Raw genomic sequence first — 19,907 nt, forward strand, 5'->3', positions numbered from 1 at the left:
GAGAGCCCTTTGAAGTTCTAATTTGTAGCTCAGGAATATAAAAAACATTTGCCTCGTATTTACAAGGCCCTGGGTTCCATTCCCAAAACCACAAAAAGAGAAAAAAAAAAAATCTGATCAGTTGTGGGGACTTCCTCTCATTCCAGGGATTTTCCTAGTACCTTCCCAGTTTGTAAGAGGTTCTCTGGGGTGGATTATGTCCACCACTGGGTCATGTTTCTGGTGTGCCCATGTTGCAGAGGCATCTTGATGTAGCCCTGCCTACTGGCCCACATGTGTTTTCACCAGTTTAGTCATACTGAGCAGTCAACCCAGTGGTCTCTGGCACCAGGGCAGGAGGCAGAAGTGCAGACATTGGGATCCCAAAAGGGCCTTATGTGTACAGAGCAGTTGAATACACTTTCTAAGGAAGTGGCTCCTCTCCAACAGAGTAAATGCCACCTACCCGAGAGGTGCGGGCAGGCTGGGCCAGTCATGTCAGTGCACTCACCCAGAGGACCCAGGTTCACAGACAGTGCACACTGCAGAAGCTCCACAGGAAAACATCTTCTTGTATCAATCATTTGTATTGCTCTGAGGACAGAATGGCTGAAATCTGGTTCTAGAACATCTTGGCTAGATTAGTGGGGAAGGATAATATGTGTGGGCTAAAGGAAGCCAGAGATGAAGATGAGTCTGCCAGGAAGCAAAGGGTGCCCTGGGGGCCAAAGAGCAGGGCAGGAGGTATTACTGCCCTACTGTTAGTTGAATGAGTGGGCAGGTGGGTGGCAGCTTTGCCTACAGGGAAGAGCAGACACCACTCACCATTTGTATGATTTTTTTTTTTTTTAAACTGGTGATTGAACCCAGGAGTGCTCTACCACTGAACAGCAACATCCTCAGCACATTTTATTTATTTATTCATTCATTTATTTATGGGTACCGGGGATTGAACCCAGGGGCACTTAACCACTGAGCCAAATCCCTTTTTTTTTTTTTTTTTTTTTTTTTGTATTTTATTTAGAGACAGGGTCTTACTGAGTTTCTTAGGGTCTGGCTAAATTGCTGAGGCTGGCTTTGGACTGGAGATCCTCCTGCTTCAGCTTCCCAAGCTGCTGGGATTACAGGCATGTGCCACCACACCTGGCTCCATTTTTCTCTTTTTATGTTGAGGCAGGGTCTCGCTAAGTTGCTGAGGATGATCTTAAACTTGTGATACTCCTACCTCAGTCTCCCAAAAGTAGCTGGGACTACAGGTGTGCACCACTACACCCAGATTTCTGAGATTCTTATAGCACATCCTGTCTCATTGTCCTCTGTAAAACAAGGAGGCCAAGGCTCCCTGGCTTCTCCTGCTCCAGCCCTTTTATCACATAAGGTGCTGTCCAGTGGCTCTTCTCCCATATCTCTTCCTCCTGACCTTGTCATCCAGGACCCTCTCAGGCCTCACACTAGGTACAAGAAAGCTCTCTGAGCTCTAGCCTTTTAGATTTCTAGTGATGTCATCACTACCAGTTGTCACCAGTAGGGGCCTTCACAATGCCCTCCCTTGTAATACTCCTGAGCCCCTAGTCAGGCTAGTGATGGGATCCAAGGTACAGATGAAAACACTAAGACTCATAAGAAGAGCCATTAAGGAGCAGGAAGCACTGAGGTCTAGGTCTGTAACTCAGCCCAGGGCACCTTTACAGCCTACTGACCTGTGTTTGCAAAACACCCTGGCTTGACATGACTAGAGTCTTACATGCCCACCCAGTGTCCAACCAGCCCTAGAAACTCCCAGGCAGGGGTGGCCAGGCCCAAGCCCTCCACAGCTGATGTTCCTCCCCTTCCTGGGGCAGGTCTGAATGGAATGAACAGCAGCATCTGGGAGCACTTTGCCTCTGGAAGCTTCTCCCCAGGGACTTCCCCTGCCTTCCTATCAGGGCCAGGGGCTGCTGAGCTAGCCCGGCTTCGGCAAGAGCTAGATGAAGCCAACGGGACCATCAAGCAGTGGGAAGAGTCCTGGAAGCAGGCCAAGCAGGTACTAGCCCCACACTACCTGCCATCCCTAATGCCTGGTGGCATCCAGCCTAAGCCCAGCCTACCCAGAGCAGGCATGGGGGTGGGGGGAACCTGGGACCCAAAGAAGAGAACAGAAACTTGTTGGCCCTCTCTCCCTGTGGAGGACTGACCCTGCCAGTTGGGTCACTGGGGTGGCTAGTGCCACAAGCCTGGATTTTCCTTTGAGAGCTGTTTGTGTCATCTAGCCACAGAGCCACCTGCTCTGGAAGACCCAACTCCCAGGGCTCCAGGGTTCTAGGTTCTGAGATAGGCTGTGGCTGGACAGAGGGCCTAACTGCCCTTGAGAGTTCTGGCAGGGTGTGAGCCCTGCCATGCTAGGCCCTGCCCGTGGAAGGAGGGTCTCCTGCAGGTCCTGAAACCTCTCTCCTCTGCAGGCAGCGTCAGCCTCCTCCCTGCCCCCTCCCCAGACACCAGGCCCAGCTTTCCAGCAGGCCCTACAGCCAGAGTGGCCCACACAGGCTCCCAGAGATGCTCTCTGGGGGGGCAGGGGGGCAGGGGCAGGGGGCCATCGTGATGAGGCGCTGCGTGTTGGGCCCACAGGCTTGTGATGCCTGGAAGAAGGAGGCAGAGGAGGCCGGCGAGCGGGCCAGTGCAGCAGGTGCTGAATGCGAGCTGGCTCGGGAACAGCGGGATGCGCTGGAGGTGCAGGTGAAGAAGCTCCAGGAAGAGCTAGAGCGGCTGCATGCAGGGCCTGACCCCCAGGCCCTGCCCACCTTCCCTGACCTGGAGGCACTCTCGCTCTCTACTCTCTACTCCCTCCAGAAGCAGCTGCGGGCCCATCTGGAACAAGTGGACAAGGTCAGCCTTGGAGGTTAGGGAGCACTGGGTGCACACCATGGCTTCAGCCAGTGTTGGGACCCTTGATCCAGTCCAGCTGCTCCAGGGACAGCCAATCTTCTGAGAGCCTCTGCCCAGCACTAAGCCAGCATGGGCAGCAATGCCCGTTCCTAGTATTCTTGACCTAAGCTGCATTCGTGTGCCTGGGTCTTGAGTGGCATCCTCTTGTAGCTCTCCACATATCAGCAGTGAGGGCTTTCCTGTCTGCATTGCTAGATGCCCTGTTGGGTCCCCATCAGCCATGTGCCCTTGTGGAAAGAGCTGGCAGTAGGTTTCAGCAACCAGGCCCCTTGGCATGTCACAGTCCTCTCTAGGCTTCATTTTTCTCACTTGGGGGGCCCAGAGTCACTAAGAGATAAAGTGAGTCAAGAGGCATTAATGTCTGTCAGGAGAAAGCCCAAGGCACAGAGGCTGCAGCCCCAGCCTGCTCCCTGGCCCCAGTCAGATCCACTCAGAGTGGTGGGCAGAGCCTGAGCTGAGCAGCCCAAGCTCTCACCCTGCTCCTGCTTGCCAGCAGCGTCCTATAAGCAACTGTTGAGCTCTGGGCCTCAGTTTCCTCCTCCCACGGGGCAAGTGAGAGTCAAGGGAACTCCTTGCTTGACTTGGGACCAGGCTGGTGACCACAACCTCACTTTCCCTGCAGGCTGTGTTCCACATGCAGTCGGTGAAATGCCTTAAGTGTCAGGAGCAGACTCGGGCGGTGCTACCGTGCCAACACGCCGTGCTGTGCGAGCTGTGTGCCGAGGGCAGTGAATGCCCTGTCTGCCAATCCGGCAGGGCCCATACCCTCCAGTCGTGACCTTGCAAGCCTGGCCTGGCCTGGCCGGACCCAGATCTCTCACCTAGAACTCTTTTAAAGTATATATATATATATATATATATATATATATGTATGTATGTATGTATGTATATGTATATGATTATGTACATGTATACATTTGTGTGTGTGTGCCGGTATGCGTGGTGGCCAGCGTATGCAGTGTCTGTGTGTATATCTGTACATAGATATAGACACACACTTTAAAACAGACTTACCAAGCACTTTTTAAAAGAAAAGACTATTTTGCAGTCCTCCCCTCCCCGCTCCCCACCCTTTCTTCTCAGAGACAAAGTCCCTTCTTCTCCCACTGGCCTTTTGGCAGAGAATCTGTTTCTGTCTTTTTTATGTAGGAACTAACTATTTTTAACTTCTTCTTGGGGCCTAAGTGGGGAAGGGTGGGAAGCTGGAAGGGGATAAGGGGAGGGGAGAAGCCTTCAGGGCAGGCCCTGCTCACCCTGTCTCTCCAGGCCCCCCTGGGTGGGTGGACCTGGTTCCCAGATGTGAGGGCCTCAGGGAGGCCTGAGGATGTGCTGGGGGTTGACGCCAGTCAAGCTCCTAGGTTTACCAAATGTGTATTTAGTCCTGGGGACCATGGTGAGGGCTGGCAGGCCAAAGCTACAGGCCAGCCCCCTCCCAAGTTGGGCCCTTGAAGCCCCTTGAGGGGCAAGGCCCAGTTATGTCCCCCTCAGTTCTTCCTTCTTAGGCTCCCCGGAACAGCCTTCCTGGCCCCAGGGCCACCTGCCAGGCTGGCACTGCCCTCAGCTGTCCCTGCCCTGGCCCCTCTCTGGCGTGGCCTCTGTGCAGTTCGCCCCCTCCCTCTGGCAGCTAGCAGGGCAATTGTTGGGGAGGAGTGTGGCCTGAGGACCAAGGGGGCGCAGGCCCTGCCCTCCTGGCAAGAGGGGCTCCGTATGCATTCCTTGGTGCTCTCCGAGTGCAGCTGACGTCCTGCCCATTCTGGGCAGACGCCCGTGTGCATGTGTGTGTGTGCTGTCCAGTGTATATTGTGTCTTAGCTTAGATTTTAAAAGTCATTCTGTACAGAAAGAGATGCAGCGGGGGTGGGAGGGCAGAGTGGGCAGAGGGAAGTGACCTTGCTCCCAGCTCTGGGTGTTGGGTGGGCTCAAGAGGGTTGCAAAGGGTCTGCCCTGGCCCAGGCCCCCCTTGGGCTCAGCACGAAAGGGCTTTCAATGAATTAAGTGAAAACTTTTCTCCTTTTTTACAAAAATGCAAAAATCAACAAAGCAGATCTATTGGAAATAAAATATGAACTTGCAGTGGTATTTATTTACATGGGGGTGTGGGTCCCCAAACACAGGCCTCCAAACTTCGAGACAGGCAGGACCCCTGCCTCAGGCATGGAATGGCTTCCTCCCACATCCTTAGGTGTGGCAAAGCAGCTGCCAAGGCCTAGGGCATGTTCAGGTGCATAGAGTCCACCACAGCTTGAGTGCCCTGTGACACAGGCCTGCAGGTGACCTTTTAGCCTTGAATACTGATAGCTCCCAGGCCATGTGACTGTTCTGTGTAGGTCTTTCCTCAGCTATGAGTGGTTTCTTTATTGTTGATGTTATCCAAAAGGCAGTAGACAATACTGTCCCTTTGGAATGGTTTGCATAACAGCATAAGTAGAGAATGGCACTGAGGAAGTACCCTGCCTCTTGCCTTCAGAGGGGCCCATGCTCTAGGCACCAAGTCTTTCTGCCCTGCTCCCCCCATCAGGCTGTGTGCTGGGCGTAAAGAAAATAGGGCAGGCTTCACATGACCTCAGAACTGTCCAGCTCCAGCTCTTCCATCAGCTTGTACTGATTTGGATGTTAAGGGACTTCATCTGGGTCACAGCTAAAATGACCACTGGACTCCCAGTGTGCAAGGGGCCCCCTTCCCTTCAGCAGGGCTGCCCCTTATGCTGTCCAGAGCAGCCACTCAGCCTCATGGTGCACCTGCCCCTCTCTTGGGCAGTGACCACCATAACTGATGGGCCTTATAAAATCTGCCAAAGCCCACAGTCAAAACCGTTTTAGCCACCTCAGCACCTGCTTGTGGCAGTTGTGCCCATACCCTGCTTTGAGGCATGGGGGCAGCTTTGAGGCTCCTGAGGGATGAGGAGGCCAGCTGGCCTGAGTCTTTGGTAACCCTCGGATGCCAACAGATAATCCTAAGAGGGCTGTGGATAATTTTTTAATTTTTATTTTTTTCTAAGAAAGTTTCTAGATGATAGATACCTCCTGAAGGAAGAACCCTCAGCAGACGCAGTCACATTGTCTTTTCTGCTGTCCATTGGTGCCAGCCCTGCTGCCTGCCAGCTCTCATTCCAGAGCCAAAGTCCTTTGGTCTCTCCAATAATGGCCACCACCACCCTTCCCCTGGGGCAGCTGGAGCCCCAGGGAGGCTCTGCTCACAGCCTGGGTCCTGACAGTCTGGGCCCACTACACCCTAGCAAAGCTGGAGGAGGAAGGCCAGGAGACAGAGGGCTCTAGACCCTGGCCCAGCAGAGCAGTTTTTGCGGGGGAAGCAGGGGCGGGAGTTATTCCTCTGTGCTGGGATGTGTCAGAGAATGCTGAGGCCAGGGCTGGAGGGAAGAAGGGAGGGAGTTTAAATACTGTTAATAATGCACCCATCACTGTGGCCATGGGAGAGTCTAGAGAGGCTGCATTCTGACCGTTACACTTGCTATAGCTCTCCAAATGTTAGGCCAGGCTAGGGGAATGAACGGTGGTGGGGAAGACTCCACCAGGGACCAGCCCCATCCCCCAACTCCTCCTCTATTGCCCTGGCCTTAGGGCATGCTGGGAGGCCTGCTTGGCTCGCTGCCTCCTCAGCCTCACAAAAGCCTGGGCCTCTCGATCACCCTTCCGGCTCTCCAACAGCTGCAGGACTGGATCTCCTGTGGAGAGAAGCCAGAGGCCATGTCTGGGAGATAGGGGGCGGGCGGGGACACAGCACTGCCCCACCCATCATCACCAAGCTGAAAGAAAACCAGTGACTGACAACTAGCCAAACTTCAAGACACAGCTGGAAGATGAGAGTGCTTGGACTGCCTGAGGTGGTGACTACTACCTTCCTGAAGAGAACCTGAAGCTAGTTAACTCTTTGTGCCTTAGTTTTCTGGTCTCTAAAACAGCTAATGATAACACCTGCCTCATTGATGGATTGTAAGAATTGAAAGAGTTCATGTACACCAAGTACTCAGAACTGACTCACGATATGTGCACAAAGATGAACTATTCCTATTAACACGCTGGGAGAATTCTTTGTAGGGATGTGCCCCTCACAGATCCAGGCTTCTTCCTCTCCCCAAGGAAACTCATTGGTGACCTTACCCACCAGAGAGAAGAATCGCCCAAAACTTCACTGAACTTGAATCTCATTGGTCTCAAATCAAGAGATTGGTCAAGCACTTATTCCACTGGCTTCCATCTCCCAAGGAAGCATTTCTCTAGGGTGCCTTCCTGAGTTTTCCAGGTGTCCCGTCTCTACCCTGCCCTATCCTGGGACTCAGGCCTACCGTTGGGCGCAGGATACGTGAGAGGCAGGCGCATCTGGGGCGTCTCACTGGGCTCAGAGCTGGTCAGCCCAGGCACCCCACGCAGTGGCAGGAAGGCCTCCCCTTCCAGGTCATCAGCCCCCAGTGTGTCATGGTCCAGCACCGTGAGCAGGAGGCACGACCCATCCTTCTGGCATGGCTCAGCAGGCACCAGGCTGGCAAGGACAGAATCAGGCTCAGCTGCTTGCCCAAGACTACCATCACCTTACCCCTGCTCCAACACATGGGTCACCCCTCATTGAGCACAAGCACATTACAAAGTCAGCTCTGCCTGGCTCCTCTCAGCCATGTACATGACACCTGCTCTGACCATGGGCTGATGCTTTAAATCGGGTCCTGTGGCCCCAGGTCCACCTGTCTTGGGCAACAGAGAGCAGATCCCTGAGGACCTCAAAGTCAGGACCCTTCCCTGGAAGGCTTCAAATTTTACTTTCCCCTCAGTGGAAGAAACCTTTGTCCCAAGTGCCCTTTCCTTAAGTCCAGTGTGGTCATCTCAGGGGTCCCTTGAAGGAGGCTCAGGGAAGGGAAGCAAGGGGAGGAACTAGAAGAATAGGGACCCACTCACAATTCAAAGGTCTCGTCAAACAGCGGGTGAAGGTCTTTCTTGTGTTTCTGGGTCTCCCTGGGTGCCAACTCGGGGAACTCATGCCTGGGTTCCAGGGTCAGCTGGACAAAGGGGTCGCTGGAGCCTAGGGGAAGGGTGCTGCCAGGGTTCTTCCAGTCCTCCCCTGCAGCTGTGTCACTCAACAGCCCTGCGCCTCATGAGAAATGCACCCAGAACTCCTGCCACAGCCCCTACCACAGCCTATGGCAGGGAGGGCCATAGAGGAAGCAGTTAGTGGCCAATAACCAGCTTCCACTCACCATTGGAGTCCAAGGGCCGCAGGCCGGAGGCACTGAGCAGCTCCACATGCAGCTTCTGCTCAGAGGCGCGGTAAGAGGCCTTGATGGTGACGGCGCCCAGCTCCTCAGAGGTGGTTTCCACCTGGTGTGGGTTGCATACGCAGGGTCACCTGGGCAAAGCAGGATGAGGCCAACTCCAACCCTGGTGGGCGTGGGGGTGGGGGAGGGGAGCCTCACCTGCTGCTGGATGCGACTGCAGAAGTACTTCTGAATGAGCTCCCGGCTGGAGGCCGCCTGCAGTTCCAGGTCCCTCTGTAGAGCCTAGAAGGACACATCTGAGTACCACCTGAATGTCAGTCAGCCGTCACCAGGCTCACAACTGAGGCTGAGACATGACTTCAAAAAGGAAGCTCTGGGGCTATAAGACCATGAACAAAAATGCACCTTCAGCAATGCCTGAGGTTTTGGGACAGAGGCACAGACAGTAGGCTTCTTGGGCATGCCCCCATCCTATGCAGGAGCACTGGGCCCCTGTGCTTTGAAGGATTCCACACCTGGGTTAATACTCTGTTGTCACCATCTTAAATTTCTTTCCTTTTTTTTTTTTTTTTTTTTTTTTTTTTGCAGTGCTGAGTATTGAATCCAGGATCTTGCACATGCTAGGCAAGCATTCTACCACTGAGCTACATCCCAGCCCTGGTAATAATTTTGAGTAAGGCGTGCATACCTTCTCATTTTGTACTGGGCCCAATAAATTAAGTAGTTGGTCCTGGACACAGGTGAGTGCAGAAAGACAGATTCCCTGACCTCCTACCTGGGAGCTCACCAAAAGGTTCCTACCTGGAAGGTGGCCGTGTGCAGAGCTTCCGGTGGCAAGCCACAGCCCTCAGCATGGAAGCAGATCTCCAGGTTCTGGGGGAGACATCAGAGGTGGCCCCAGGAACCCTCCCCCAGGGCTACTGTCCTATGGCCGGGCATTTTTACCTGCAGGGCAACCTTCAGCCTGCTAGAGGCTAGAGATGAGCTGCGCTGGGAGGCCGATGCCTCTGCTAGCACCGTGAGTGTGTGGGTCCACAGCAGGGTCAGAAGGCTGGCCGAGGGCAGAGGATGCCAGACATAGGATACAGTGGAGGAGGAGGAAGCAAAGATGTTCTTGAGAAAGGGGAGGCCTCAAGGACCCAGATCTACCCCAACCTTCCCCCACACCTGCTCCACAGGTGAGGCCAGAGCTGGCAGGCAGTGGGGGGGCGGGGAGGGCTGGTGTCTCCTAAGGGAACAAACAAGGGGCAGGAGGGTAAGTCCTATCTGACACATCTCAAGTTCAGTGAAGAATCTTCAGTAGGATCATGAAACCCCAATAAACCACAAAAGATGGGCAGGGAAGCTGGATCCCAATGTCAGAAACATGATTCAAGATGGAGTAGCCAAAATGATAGAATTATAACACATGACAGGGATAAAGCATCTACTACATTGCAGGGGGAATAAAATAGTGACAGGGACACCGTTATTATAACACCCTGAGTTTAACATGTGTCAAAGTAGAGTCTGGCAGTTATGTACAAAAAAAAATTATTGTGTAAAAATTGGTGAGGAAAGAGGCTAGGGTTGTGGCTCAGTGGCAGAGCACTCACCTAGCATGTGTGAGGCCCTGGGTTCGATCCTCAGCACCATAAAGATAAATAAATAAAGGTATTATGTCCATCTACAACTAAAAAAATACTTTTAAAAATGGTGATGAGATCTGGGCTGGGGCAAAGCTCATTGGTAGAGCCCCTGCCTAGGAGGCATGCGGCCCTGGGTTTAATACCCGGCTCTAGGAAAAAAAAAAAAAAGAGAAGAATGGAGGAGGGCTATGTATTTACTCAACACATGTAAGTGCTCATTATACACCAAGCACTGTTCTAAAGGCTTCTAAGCAAAGCTCCTGTCTTAGTGGAGAGGTAATTGTGGTTTACGTGGAGGTGGGGAGAGCTGAACAAATGGTATAAAATGGCCTAAGACATAAGGGTCTGGCTATAGGGGTCCTGGCTGTCCAGGAGGAAGAGAAGAATTCTAGGAGAGAAGGGTCAGCAGCCTGCTCAGGGCCCCAGTTCCACCTGGAGGTGGATCCTCCTGGGCATCTCTACAACTAACAGTCACTGGCCACTTCCTGTGTAGTCATTGACCACAACCCTACTCTCAGCACATCACATGATCCATTTAGTTCTCAGTAGAAGCCTATAGTCATTGGCACTTTAGTAACTGCTCAAAGCCACCAAGGAGTACTAAGTCTGGAATCTAAAGTCAGGCCATCCAGAGTCTACACCCTGTGCCTCCATCCAATGCTTTAAGAGACCCTAACTAGAAGTTTCCCTGGATCATGGCCAATAGCACTGGATGCCAAAAACATTAAAAAGAAGAAAAAAGCTGGACATGGTGGTGCATGCCTATAATCCCAGTGGTCTGTAATCCCAGCAGCTCAGGAGGCTAGACAGGAGGTTCAAAGTCAGCTTCAGCAACTTAGTGAGATGCTAAGCAACTCAGAGAGGCCTTGTCTCTAAATAAAATACAAAATAGGGCTGGGGATGTGGCTCAGTGGTTAAGTGCCCCTGAGTTCAGTCCTGGGGACTCAAAAAAAAAAAAAGAGGAAAAGCAGTCAGGGGTTCCGGAAGATGGTCTCAGGACTAAGGGAGAATGGATAGGGAGATCTCAGCTCAGACTAAGGAAGAACTGGTAATTCTCAGTACTGAACAGCATGAAATGGACAGGTTTATAAGGTAGTGAGTGAGTTCCTTATCCCTGGAAGCAAACATTTGAGCAGAGGCTGGTCATACCCTGTAAGGGACTTCACCAAAGGGATTTACAACAGGTCCCCTTAATTAATTAAGATGCTGAGGCCCTGGAGGCAGGGCAAGTGGAGAAAGGGTGTGGGCACTGCAGGGCAGGGACTGTGGCAGACCTGTTAAAATTCTCCTGCACCAGGTTGGTATTCATGTAGCAAAGCTCCACTTCCAGGAACTTCATCAGGGGCAGAATGGCCTGAGGAATAGGAGGAGGTGGCTCAGGCCCATTTCAATCCCACCCCCATTTCCTTGCCCTGGGGAGGAAACAGGGCCAGGAGCTTCTGTGCATGGGTTTGAAATGTCTGCAGGCTCTGTCCCTGCCCATCTCTCTTGCCTTCCTCTCCTGGTTGCTATCGCTCCAGCCACACTAGCCTCCTCTACGGCCAGGCGTGGTGCTACCTCACAGCCTTTGCTGTTCCCTCTGCCTGGAATGCTCTTCCTCTAGAAATTCTCATGGCTTCTTCCCTCGCTTCCTGGCGATCTTGACTCAGCTGTTGCCCTCTGAATGAGGTCTTCCCGTTACTATCTAAAAATACAACCCTCTGACACTTCCCACCCTTCCTTCTGTTTTATTTTTCTCTCTAGCACTTATCATCATCTAACACACTATATAAGTGTGTGTGCACACACATACGCTTCTGTATGTATATTTATAGTTATAGTCATAACTAAGCTTACAGTACTTAGTAACTAAAGTTATCGTACTTCTGTACTCAGCTCTTCTTTCACTTTCCTGGCTAGAATGTAAGCTCTAGGAAAGCAGAAAATTTTCACTGATCTATCCCCAGGCTTGAATCAATGTCAGGACAAGGTGGGCACTTACTAAACAGTTGATGAATTAATGAGTAGCCTTCCCCCAAAACAATCAGGGATGTGTGTCACTCTCCCAGCTTACAGACAGGGAGACTGAAGTGAGCTGGCTCGCATAAACATGACAGCGGAGCTAAGAGGCACCAAGAAGGCTGTGTGCCCAGGCCTGTGGGGCTTTTCACCCTCCCCATGCTGATTGTTGGTGCTGGGAGAGCCCATACAGGGACCCAATTTGTACCCCCTGAGTGTCCAAAGAGGAAAACCAGCCCAGGGAAACAACATACCTGGGCTGATCTCTGATACCCCTAAGGCCTTCAGCCCCCAAAACAACCTGGGTCCCCTTTATAACCCCAGACACAAAGAGCTGGCAGGGCAGCAAAGGTCAGTGAGCAGGAGAGTCACTCACATCCTCAGGCAGAACGGACTCCTTGACACCCACAAGTCTCTGGATGTGCTTGGCAATGCCCACCTCCAGCTGGGGACACAAAATGGTAGATGGAGGGAGGCCAGGGAATGAGTGGAGGATTGGGAGTTCACTTGGGACCTGAGTTTAGGCTTAGGAAGCGAGGGCTGGACATCAACCCAGGTCCTGCTGGGGGCCAGGGTGAGGTCACTGTGGAGTCAGACAACAACTTACCTGCTCAGCCAGAGTGCGGACACCAGTGCAGATCTCGTGGCCCAGTCCAGCCAGTGCACCCTGCAGCTGGGCATGTAGTGTGTTCTGCAGCTGGCCGTGCTCCAGCAAGGCCCCCACCCGCTGCTCCAGGGCTTCCCATGCCAGCTGAGCGGGCAGCTTGCCAATCACCAGCCGCAGCTGCTCCATGTCATTCACTACCACGCACAGCTGGGGACAGGCACAGACAGAAGGATGCAGGGCTTCCTAAAACAGGGCCAGCATTGCCAGGCCCCACCCCACCCTGACCCGCCCCCAGCCTGGGCTCTGTTACCATGTTGGCTGCCTGGCCCTGATCCTTCTGGCCTGCAGAGAGCTCTCTGGCCCGGGCCTTTATAAGGCTGCAATACACCAGGGCCAGCCTGCAGGTGTCCTGAGGTGTCAGGGAGAGGAAAGTGATCAGTGGGTAAAGCTGCCATGCAGGGTAGAGGGCAGGGCATGTGAATCTCAGGAAGTTGGGAGAATTTCAGACATAGGTCTTGGGAAGGCTGGTGGATGAGCCTGGAAGAAGTCGGGTAGGTGATAGGAAGGTTGTCCTAGAAAGATGAAGGACACAGAAAGACATGCTGCACCTCCACAAACTTGACAGTGATCATGAAGGCCTCCTCTGGGTCTGGCCAGTCCAGCTGCCGGGCAGTGTGACTGATCTGAGCAAAGCAGGTGGACAGGTCCACAGCTGACGTGCTATGTTTGGTCAGCTCACCCAGGGGCACCAGCTGGGGAAAAGGGAGAGCACTTAGAAAGGAAGGCTCAGAACAGGGACAAATCCATTCTCCCACTAACAAGCACAGAGCTGAGCAGGGAGCTACAGGGGGGACAAGCTAGGCTCTGTCCAGAGCCCCAGCCTGTAGGATACATGGCAAAGGGAAGTCACAGGTCACAGTTAACTCCAGGGTATCAGGAGGCAGCCGCATTTTGCACACAACTGGCCTGAAGTGGGCGGGGAGGGGGTGTCCCAGCAGGTTACCAGCTTCTACCACACCCAGAGCAAGCGCTGGGCCATCTTCAAACTCAAGGTCCCAGCCCACACCTTGTCCATCTGCACAGCACGCTGCACCCGCTCCAGTGCCACACTGTAGGTCTTCTGCAGCCAGGAGGGAATGGCTGGCTGGAACCAGCGGTGAAAACTATCCAGAGCCAGGACTCTGTCCCTGGGGAGAGCTAGAGTTCAGCTGCTGAAGGCTGCGACCAGCTCTAGCCCACAGCCCTTGAAGACCCACCTCTTTTCTGAAGCACGTACAGCTTGCCACAAGCCACCTGCTTGCTGCCTACCTGTCTAGAGGGACTGGGCCCAGCTGGCAGAGCTCTTTTAGACTGATGTAGAGCTGGAACAGACTCTCGCCCATCTCTGGAGACACAGGGCTGACCACTGCCGATGTGTGGTCCTGTGCCCGCTTGGCCACCTGCAAAGAAAGGCCTAGCAGGCAGGGTGGTGGAACTGGGCTGAGGGATACAACCTAGGGTCAGTGGAGGGCCTCACCAGCCACTGTAGCTCCAAGAAAGCCATGGAGAAGAGGTCGATCTTGAGGACACTGGAGGAGACAGCAGTGTGACCCTGTGGTACACATCAGGATCTCACAGGCCCACCACCTCCCAACCTGGGTCTGCTCACTTTTGGAAGATCTTGTTCCATGTGCGCTGGCACTGGTGCAGGTCACCCATGACATCCTGTACCAGGTTCAGCAAGGCTTTGCCTGCCTCTAGCATGCCCTGGAAGGGACAAGGTGGGCTAAGCAGGGCTGCAGAGGCAAGTGTCCCATTCCGCCCTGCCCCTGTCCAACACCTACCTGCACCATGGGCTGATGGTGCTGCTGCTTCAGGTGGAACCATTCAACTGTACCAGTCTGCCAAAAGAGAGGCAATGAGCAGGGAGGAGTTGCTGGGTCCAGGCACAAGCCCTCATGCACCCTAGGAAAGGTGTCATACCCTCAAAGCCTCCATCACCAGCTGGGGCAGTGGGGCACTGTCTGAGCACAGTTCTCCAAAGGCCTTCATCTTGCACATTTGCACCAGGACCCTGGGAGACAGAGGGAGGGCTGTGTCCAACAGGCCCACTGCCCCATACCCACTCCTGTAGAAGGCCTCTCCCTACAGCTGCCCCACTATACCCTCACCCCTGAAGAAGCAGAAGCAGAGCCACCAACCTGAGGAGAGACTGCAGCCGGGATGGGGAGTCAGAGACAGAAAGAGGGAAGACAGAGCGGAATCTCCGGATGAGGGAGAGGCCGTAGGCCAGCAGGGAGGTGAATGAGGTGGCCAGTTCCTCCAGCTGCAAAGCCAGGAAGATGTCAGGATTTGGGAGCTGTTTATGGGTCCATGGCCTCCTGTGCTCCCCTGACCTCCCCCACAGCCCTCCCTGCTCAACAGCCCTTGCCCACCCAATTCCCACATCCACCTGTTCTGCTTTGAGCCGGCCCTGGATCCACTGGTACTCCATGCTGGTGATGGGATGCAAGAGGCAACTGCTGGGGAACTCAAGGCTCTGGTAGAGGCGACTGTAGGCCAGCCACTGTCTGCAGGGACAGGAAGGCCTCAGCCAGGCCCCGGGAGAGGGATGGCACCTTCCCTGCTCCAAAGCCGCCTATGGAAACCATCTACCAGCAGAGGCTGAAAACCAGTGACTGAAAGTGACTCACATGGTTTATTTCCATGGATGCTTTTCAAATTGTCTCTCTCTTTTTTTTTTTTTAATTGGAGTCTAAATGAACCTTTCTTCTTTTTATTTATTTTTTTTAAAGAGAGAGAGAGAGAGAATTTTTTAATTTATTTTTTAGTTTTTGGCAGACATAACATCTTTGCTTGTATGTGGTGCTGAGGATCGAAACTGGGCTGCACGCATGCCAGGCGAGTGCACTACCGCTTGAGCCACATCCCCAGCCCCAATTGTCTAATTAGGGCTACATGATTATAAAACTTGAGAATTTTTTGCTTCTTATGAAAAGTGGGATTTAAGGATTTAAGCCTGCATGCACACACAGCAACCATCAGCTGGAACTTGAGATGGTTCAAGGGGACATGATGGAGGAAATGACTGAGCTGGACAAGGATCCAGTGGAAGGGCAGAAGTAGGGAAGAAGAGCAATCCAAGGACAGGCCAAGGTTCCTACTGGACACAGCTGCCACCTGCACTATGTGCTTGGGCCCTGTAAGCAAACCAGGCCCCTCACTGTCTGGTGGCTGTACCAGCTTCACCTCCATCCTACCCTTATCTTCCGAAATACTCACCTGCCTAAGGTTCTGGATATACACTGCCCCTGGCCCTCAACTACCTTCCCCCTAACGGCCACCACGCAGGATAGAGGACACACTACTCTGCTCTGACTAGTCCTGCCATTTAAATACTTCTGTCCCATGAGCAGCTGGAGATCTGGATTATATGTGAAATCTCCAGATTTTGTTTTAAGAGAGAGAGAGAGAGAGAGAGAGAGAGAGAATTTTTTAATATTTATTTTTTAGTTTTCGGCGGACACAACATCTTTGTTTGTATGTGGTGCTGAGGATCAAACCCCGACCGCACACATGCCAGGCGAGTGCGCTACCGCTTGAGCCACATCCCCAGCCCTCCAGATTTTTTAAAAAGTTGGCCACTGATTTAAAACATGCAGTTTGAGGCAAAGAGAACTCTCCTAAGTGTGAGGCTTTGAGCTTCCAGCAGAATACAGGAGCCTGCCAGCCGCCAACAGCCCCCTAGGGTCCCACCAGGGCTGTGCACTCACGCCATGGACTGGTGGAAGTCAGATAGGTCCTTCTGCGTGGCATGGAGAAAGAGGATGGTGGTGGCCTGGGGACTCAGTGACCCATCCCAGGAGGTACTGCCCGCCTGAGGGGAATAGTGGAGAGGTATTAGGACCTGATTGGCAACCCTGGCAGCACCCAGCCCTGGGAAGGCAGTACCTGGTGCTGGGTGACTTCATGGGACACAAGCTGCTGCAGCAGGTGGCGGTGCACAGTGTAGCTGGGCTGGGAGCGGCTAGCTGCCGTGGCTCTCTGCAATGAGGCAAGGATGGCTGTGAGCAGACAAGACCCAACACAGCAGGGCCACAGAGGCTGCAGGGCTCAGTTCCTGGCCCAGGCCCCAGACCTACCCTCTTGTGAATGAGCTGGAATTGGAGGTGGCACTGGCCACGGTCTGGGTAGGTCTCGGTGCAGGGCTCCAGCGGGTACCACTGGTCATCTCGGCAGTGAAGGTCCTGGTGGGCAGGAGACACCTGGAGTCTGGGGCTGGAGGCAGTGGGGCAGACCCCAGGCACCTGGAGCCCCTCTCCAGAGCCTTCACACATGCTCCCTTCACCTCTACCCAGGCCCCATTCCTCCTCCCCCTCACCTGCAGCCTCAGAACCACGTTCCCCAGAAAGTCGTCCTGGCCTTTGTCCTTTCGAGCCTCCTTAAAGATCCTGTTTCAGGCAGGATCCATGAGGGAGATGGATCAAGTACTTGAAGGGATCAGGGTAGAATCTGCCCCCCACCAGTAGCCAGCATGGACCCAATGATGTAGTACGTGGCAGGAGGGCAGAGGGAGTCCCCTTCTTTCCTATGAGTCCAGCACCCACCTCCGGAGCCCATGCAGATCTGTGAGCTCCCCAAGCTTCTGTCTGACAGACTCCACAGTGTCCAGGTCCCTGGTGGGGCAGAGGTTTGAATAAGAGACAGACAGGGTACCCATCACCCTTTCAGGGAGGAGACTTTTCCACCCTCAGCCCTTCTCTTCCCATCCCCAGGAGCAGGCCATATCAGTCACCACATGTCCAGGTGAAAGCTCGCATTGGTTATGTCCTCAAACTCCCTATAGGGAGAAAAGGGTGTAGTTGAGGGCCTTGGAAGCGTAGGACCCTCACCAGACCAGACCACAAGGACTCCAGATCCTGTCCTTCACAGCTGCCATCCCCACAATATGCCTACTCCCACCTGGCACCTTCCTGCAAGCTGCTACTCCCCTCACACACATCCCTCCCCATCCCTCCTCCCTGCAAGGTAGGGCCTCAGGCTATCCCCAATGCACCTGGAGGGACTCCACCCAGCCCCATCAACACCAGGACTGTCCTGTCTGGCCTACTCTGTCTCCCCCGCCCAGGGCCAAGCCCCTTCTCCAGAGCCACTCATCTGACTGACTGAGGAGTCCTGAGAGTATGGGGAGGGGGGCTGGGGCAGGGCCACGTACAGGATAAAGGTCTCGTCCCAGACAGGGTTGAGTGTCTGGTTGACAACCTGGGTGCGGTGGGTCTGCTCCTCAGGAATGGTATGCCTCACCACCGCCTTCTGCCTACGCCGGGACCCAGGGCTGCCCCCTGGCACACCCACCCCCTGCTCGATGCCCAGCAGGCAGTAGGGGTCACTGAACCCTGGGGAGGAGAGAGGATAAGGCACCACAGAGTTGGCTGGGCTCCCTGGGAGGGTCCCTCTTCAGCCCACCTGAGGAGCTTCTCCTGAGAGAGGGACAGGGAAAGTTGGACAGAGCACCACCTCCCCAGCCCAGATGCCAAGTGCAAGGGACCAGCTAGATGGAGGCCAGTCCTGGAGACACTTGGGAGACAGGAGCTCCTGCCGGGAGTTCTGGGTCAGACTGTGATGGGACAGAAAGGAGTTAGGAAGCAGCCCCCAGGGCTCACCACCCTGCACTCACCACTGACATCCTTGCCCAGGATGCCCTTGGCCTGTTTCACTGTTGCCTTCAGACAAAATACTGGCCTCTAGAGGGATGGGAGGGAGTGGCCTGAGTCCCCGAGAGGGTTGGGCTTCCCAGGCCCTTCCTTGCCTGGGATGCCCTGGCCCAAGTTACCTCAAGCTCCCTGACCCGCTGCAGCATCTGCTGGTGCTCCTCGGGCTGCAGCTGGAAGGCCTGGTGGGGAGGCAGATAGTGTGTGGGAGTTTGAGGGCAGGGGTCAGGCGAGAAGGCAGAGCCCCCGGGGTCCAGGTTGCGGGAAGGTGGAGGGGTTGGGGCTGGGCTCACCTCCTGTAGATATCCCAGCAGCTCCGAGGCCTTGGTCACATGGTTGGGCTCCGGCTGACCCAGGCGGTGCAGGACAGTGTAGAGTGCTTCCTCATAGAGCAGGTCCCGCTGAGGCACAGCAGGGTCATATCAGGAACTCCCCAGCCCAAGGAACCCCTTACAGCAACACCTCAAGCCCAGAGCAGAGACAGGCAGCCCATGTGCAGTGAAGGGGTTGAGGCTCAGAAGTCCCTCCCAGGTTGCCGCCATCAGCCTTGGCCAGTGATTGAGGGGCTTTCAGGAGGATGTAGGGCTGCTCCCCGCACCTCTCTGCGACCCCCATCACTCCGACTCTTCTGCACCCCCCCATCACTCCGACTCTTACCTCCTCAGGGGAGAAGTGGTGGGATGGAGGCTCAATCTGGGGAGCAAGGTGGAAAGACAAGGTGTCCTTGGAGGCCTGCTTGGAAGGACAGGAAGGCCCAGGCCTAGTGCAGTGGGTCCCCAGCACACCCTTCAAGCCCGCTGAAGCCCCACACCTGTTCCCACAACAGGCCTCCTTGGGGTCTGGCCCTTGGGCCACCTTGCTCGTCCCCTGGCCTGCTGAGGCTGAGGTCCATGGGCGTTCAGCTGGCCCAGCAGCACAGCCCTCTGCCACCTGCCCCCACACTCTCTTCCTTCCCCAGAGGAAACAGCTCTGCTTATCAGGCAGCCGCCTGCTCAGCCCTGTGGCGGAAGTGAGGCCCTGCAGCTGAGGTGGGAGACTTGGGGGGATGCTGAGCAAGCCTGAGGTAGCTCAGAGGGGTCCCTAGGCAGCCCACCCCATATCAGGGACACCTGCCTCACAGAGCAAAGTTCCTTTGGAACTAGGGGAGCAGGAGAGGGAGGGCAGGCCCACTGTGGAAAGGGGGCTAGAGAGGCTCGGGCCCCCAACCTGAGAGACTCATGGTGGCTCAGAGGACATGTGGCAAACCCACCCTGCTGACCCAGAAGGCTCTGCCCAGGGGCAGGGTGGACGGGTAGGTGGGGCCAGGCACCCATGCCTGCTGAGTCCCCAAGGCCAGCTGTTCTCCCCATTGAGGTCACTCCTACCTCCTGGGTTGTTGGAGGCAGGGCATCCTGTAGGTCTCTGACCCTGCGGCGCCTTATCTTGATGGCCTGGCGCAAGAGGGGAGGGCGACGCTGGGGGTGGGAGAGGCTTGTCGCCATGGTGGCTGGTTCTGCCCTTCCCTCTGCCGCCCTGCTGCTGCTGAGTGAAGACGGTGAAGCCACAAGATGATGCAAAGAGCCCCAAGGCTGCCACCCTCTGCCTGGGAAGGGTGGAGGGAGCGCAGTGGGGGGGGGACAGAAGGGTCAGGGTGTCACTGCCTTGGAGAGGCTGTCTCCCAGGTCCCCTGCACCTTCCTCCAGCCCAGATCCTTGCAGGAGCCTGTCTATCCTGGAGCAGAAAGTGGACACTGTAGGCGGGTAAGCCCCACCCCACCCTCCCACAGAGGCTTTAGGGATGGTCCCGTGCTCCCAGTAGGGCACCCTCCCCCATCAACTCTACTGCACCCAGGGAAGCTAACCTTGGTCCTAGGGGTTCTC

General features: G+C 54.8%; 2 protein-coding genes across 4 annotated transcripts in view; one reads left to right on the top strand and one right to left on the bottom strand.

Annotated features, from left to right (window-relative positions):
- The window catches only part of UNK (unk zinc finger), a 40,661-nt gene extending 35,688 nt beyond the window's left edge, over positions 1–4,973 (top strand). For 2 of the 3 annotated variants that reach the window (XM_081272381.1, XM_081272382.1), the window contains 3 exons: positions 1,821–2,002; positions 2,584–2,841; positions 3,524–4,973. In XM_081272381.1, the coding sequence (XP_081128507.1) occupies positions 1,821–2,002; positions 2,584–2,841; positions 3,524–3,679 (596 nt within the window). In that variant the 3' untranslated portion in view covers positions 3,680–4,973. Of the gene's footprint in view, positions 1–1,820; positions 2,003–2,417; positions 2,842–3,523 lie in introns of those variants that run through there. The other variant, XM_081272380.1, reaches the window with a different exon arrangement.
- Positions 4,974–5,091: 118 nt separating this feature from the next.
- Positions 5,092–19,786, bottom strand: UNC13D (unc-13 homolog D). Its single transcript, XM_081272379.1, has 32 exons — positions 19,413–19,786; positions 18,706–18,741; positions 18,342–18,449; positions 18,171–18,230; positions 18,015–18,081; positions 17,553–17,733; positions 17,133–17,177; positions 16,945–17,013; positions 16,719–16,788; positions 16,480–16,584; positions 16,289–16,381; positions 16,111–16,214; positions 14,790–14,907; positions 14,539–14,663; positions 14,321–14,411; positions 14,182–14,238; positions 14,007–14,104; positions 13,875–13,926; positions 13,667–13,797; positions 13,425–13,545; positions 12,967–13,110; positions 12,669–12,767; positions 12,359–12,565; positions 12,128–12,196; positions 11,028–11,107; positions 9,071–9,176; positions 8,927–8,998; positions 8,324–8,407; positions 8,108–8,228; positions 7,809–7,932; positions 7,205–7,398; positions 5,092–6,583 (listed from the first exon to the last, which is right to left on the bottom strand). Exons 1-32 carry the CDS (start codon positions 19,527–19,529, stop codon positions 6,462–6,464), a joined length of 3,270 nt encoding a protein of 1,089 aa, XP_081128505.1. The 5' UTR covers positions 19,530–19,786; the 3' UTR covers positions 5,092–6,461.
- Between the last annotated feature and the right edge of the window lie 121 nt (positions 19,787–19,907).

The sequence above is a fragment of the Spermophilus citellus genome, assembly GCF_964194105.1.
Source record: "Spermophilus citellus genome assembly, chromosome: 17".
Lineage (NCBI taxonomy): Eukaryota > Metazoa > Chordata > Mammalia > Rodentia > Sciuridae > Spermophilus > Spermophilus citellus.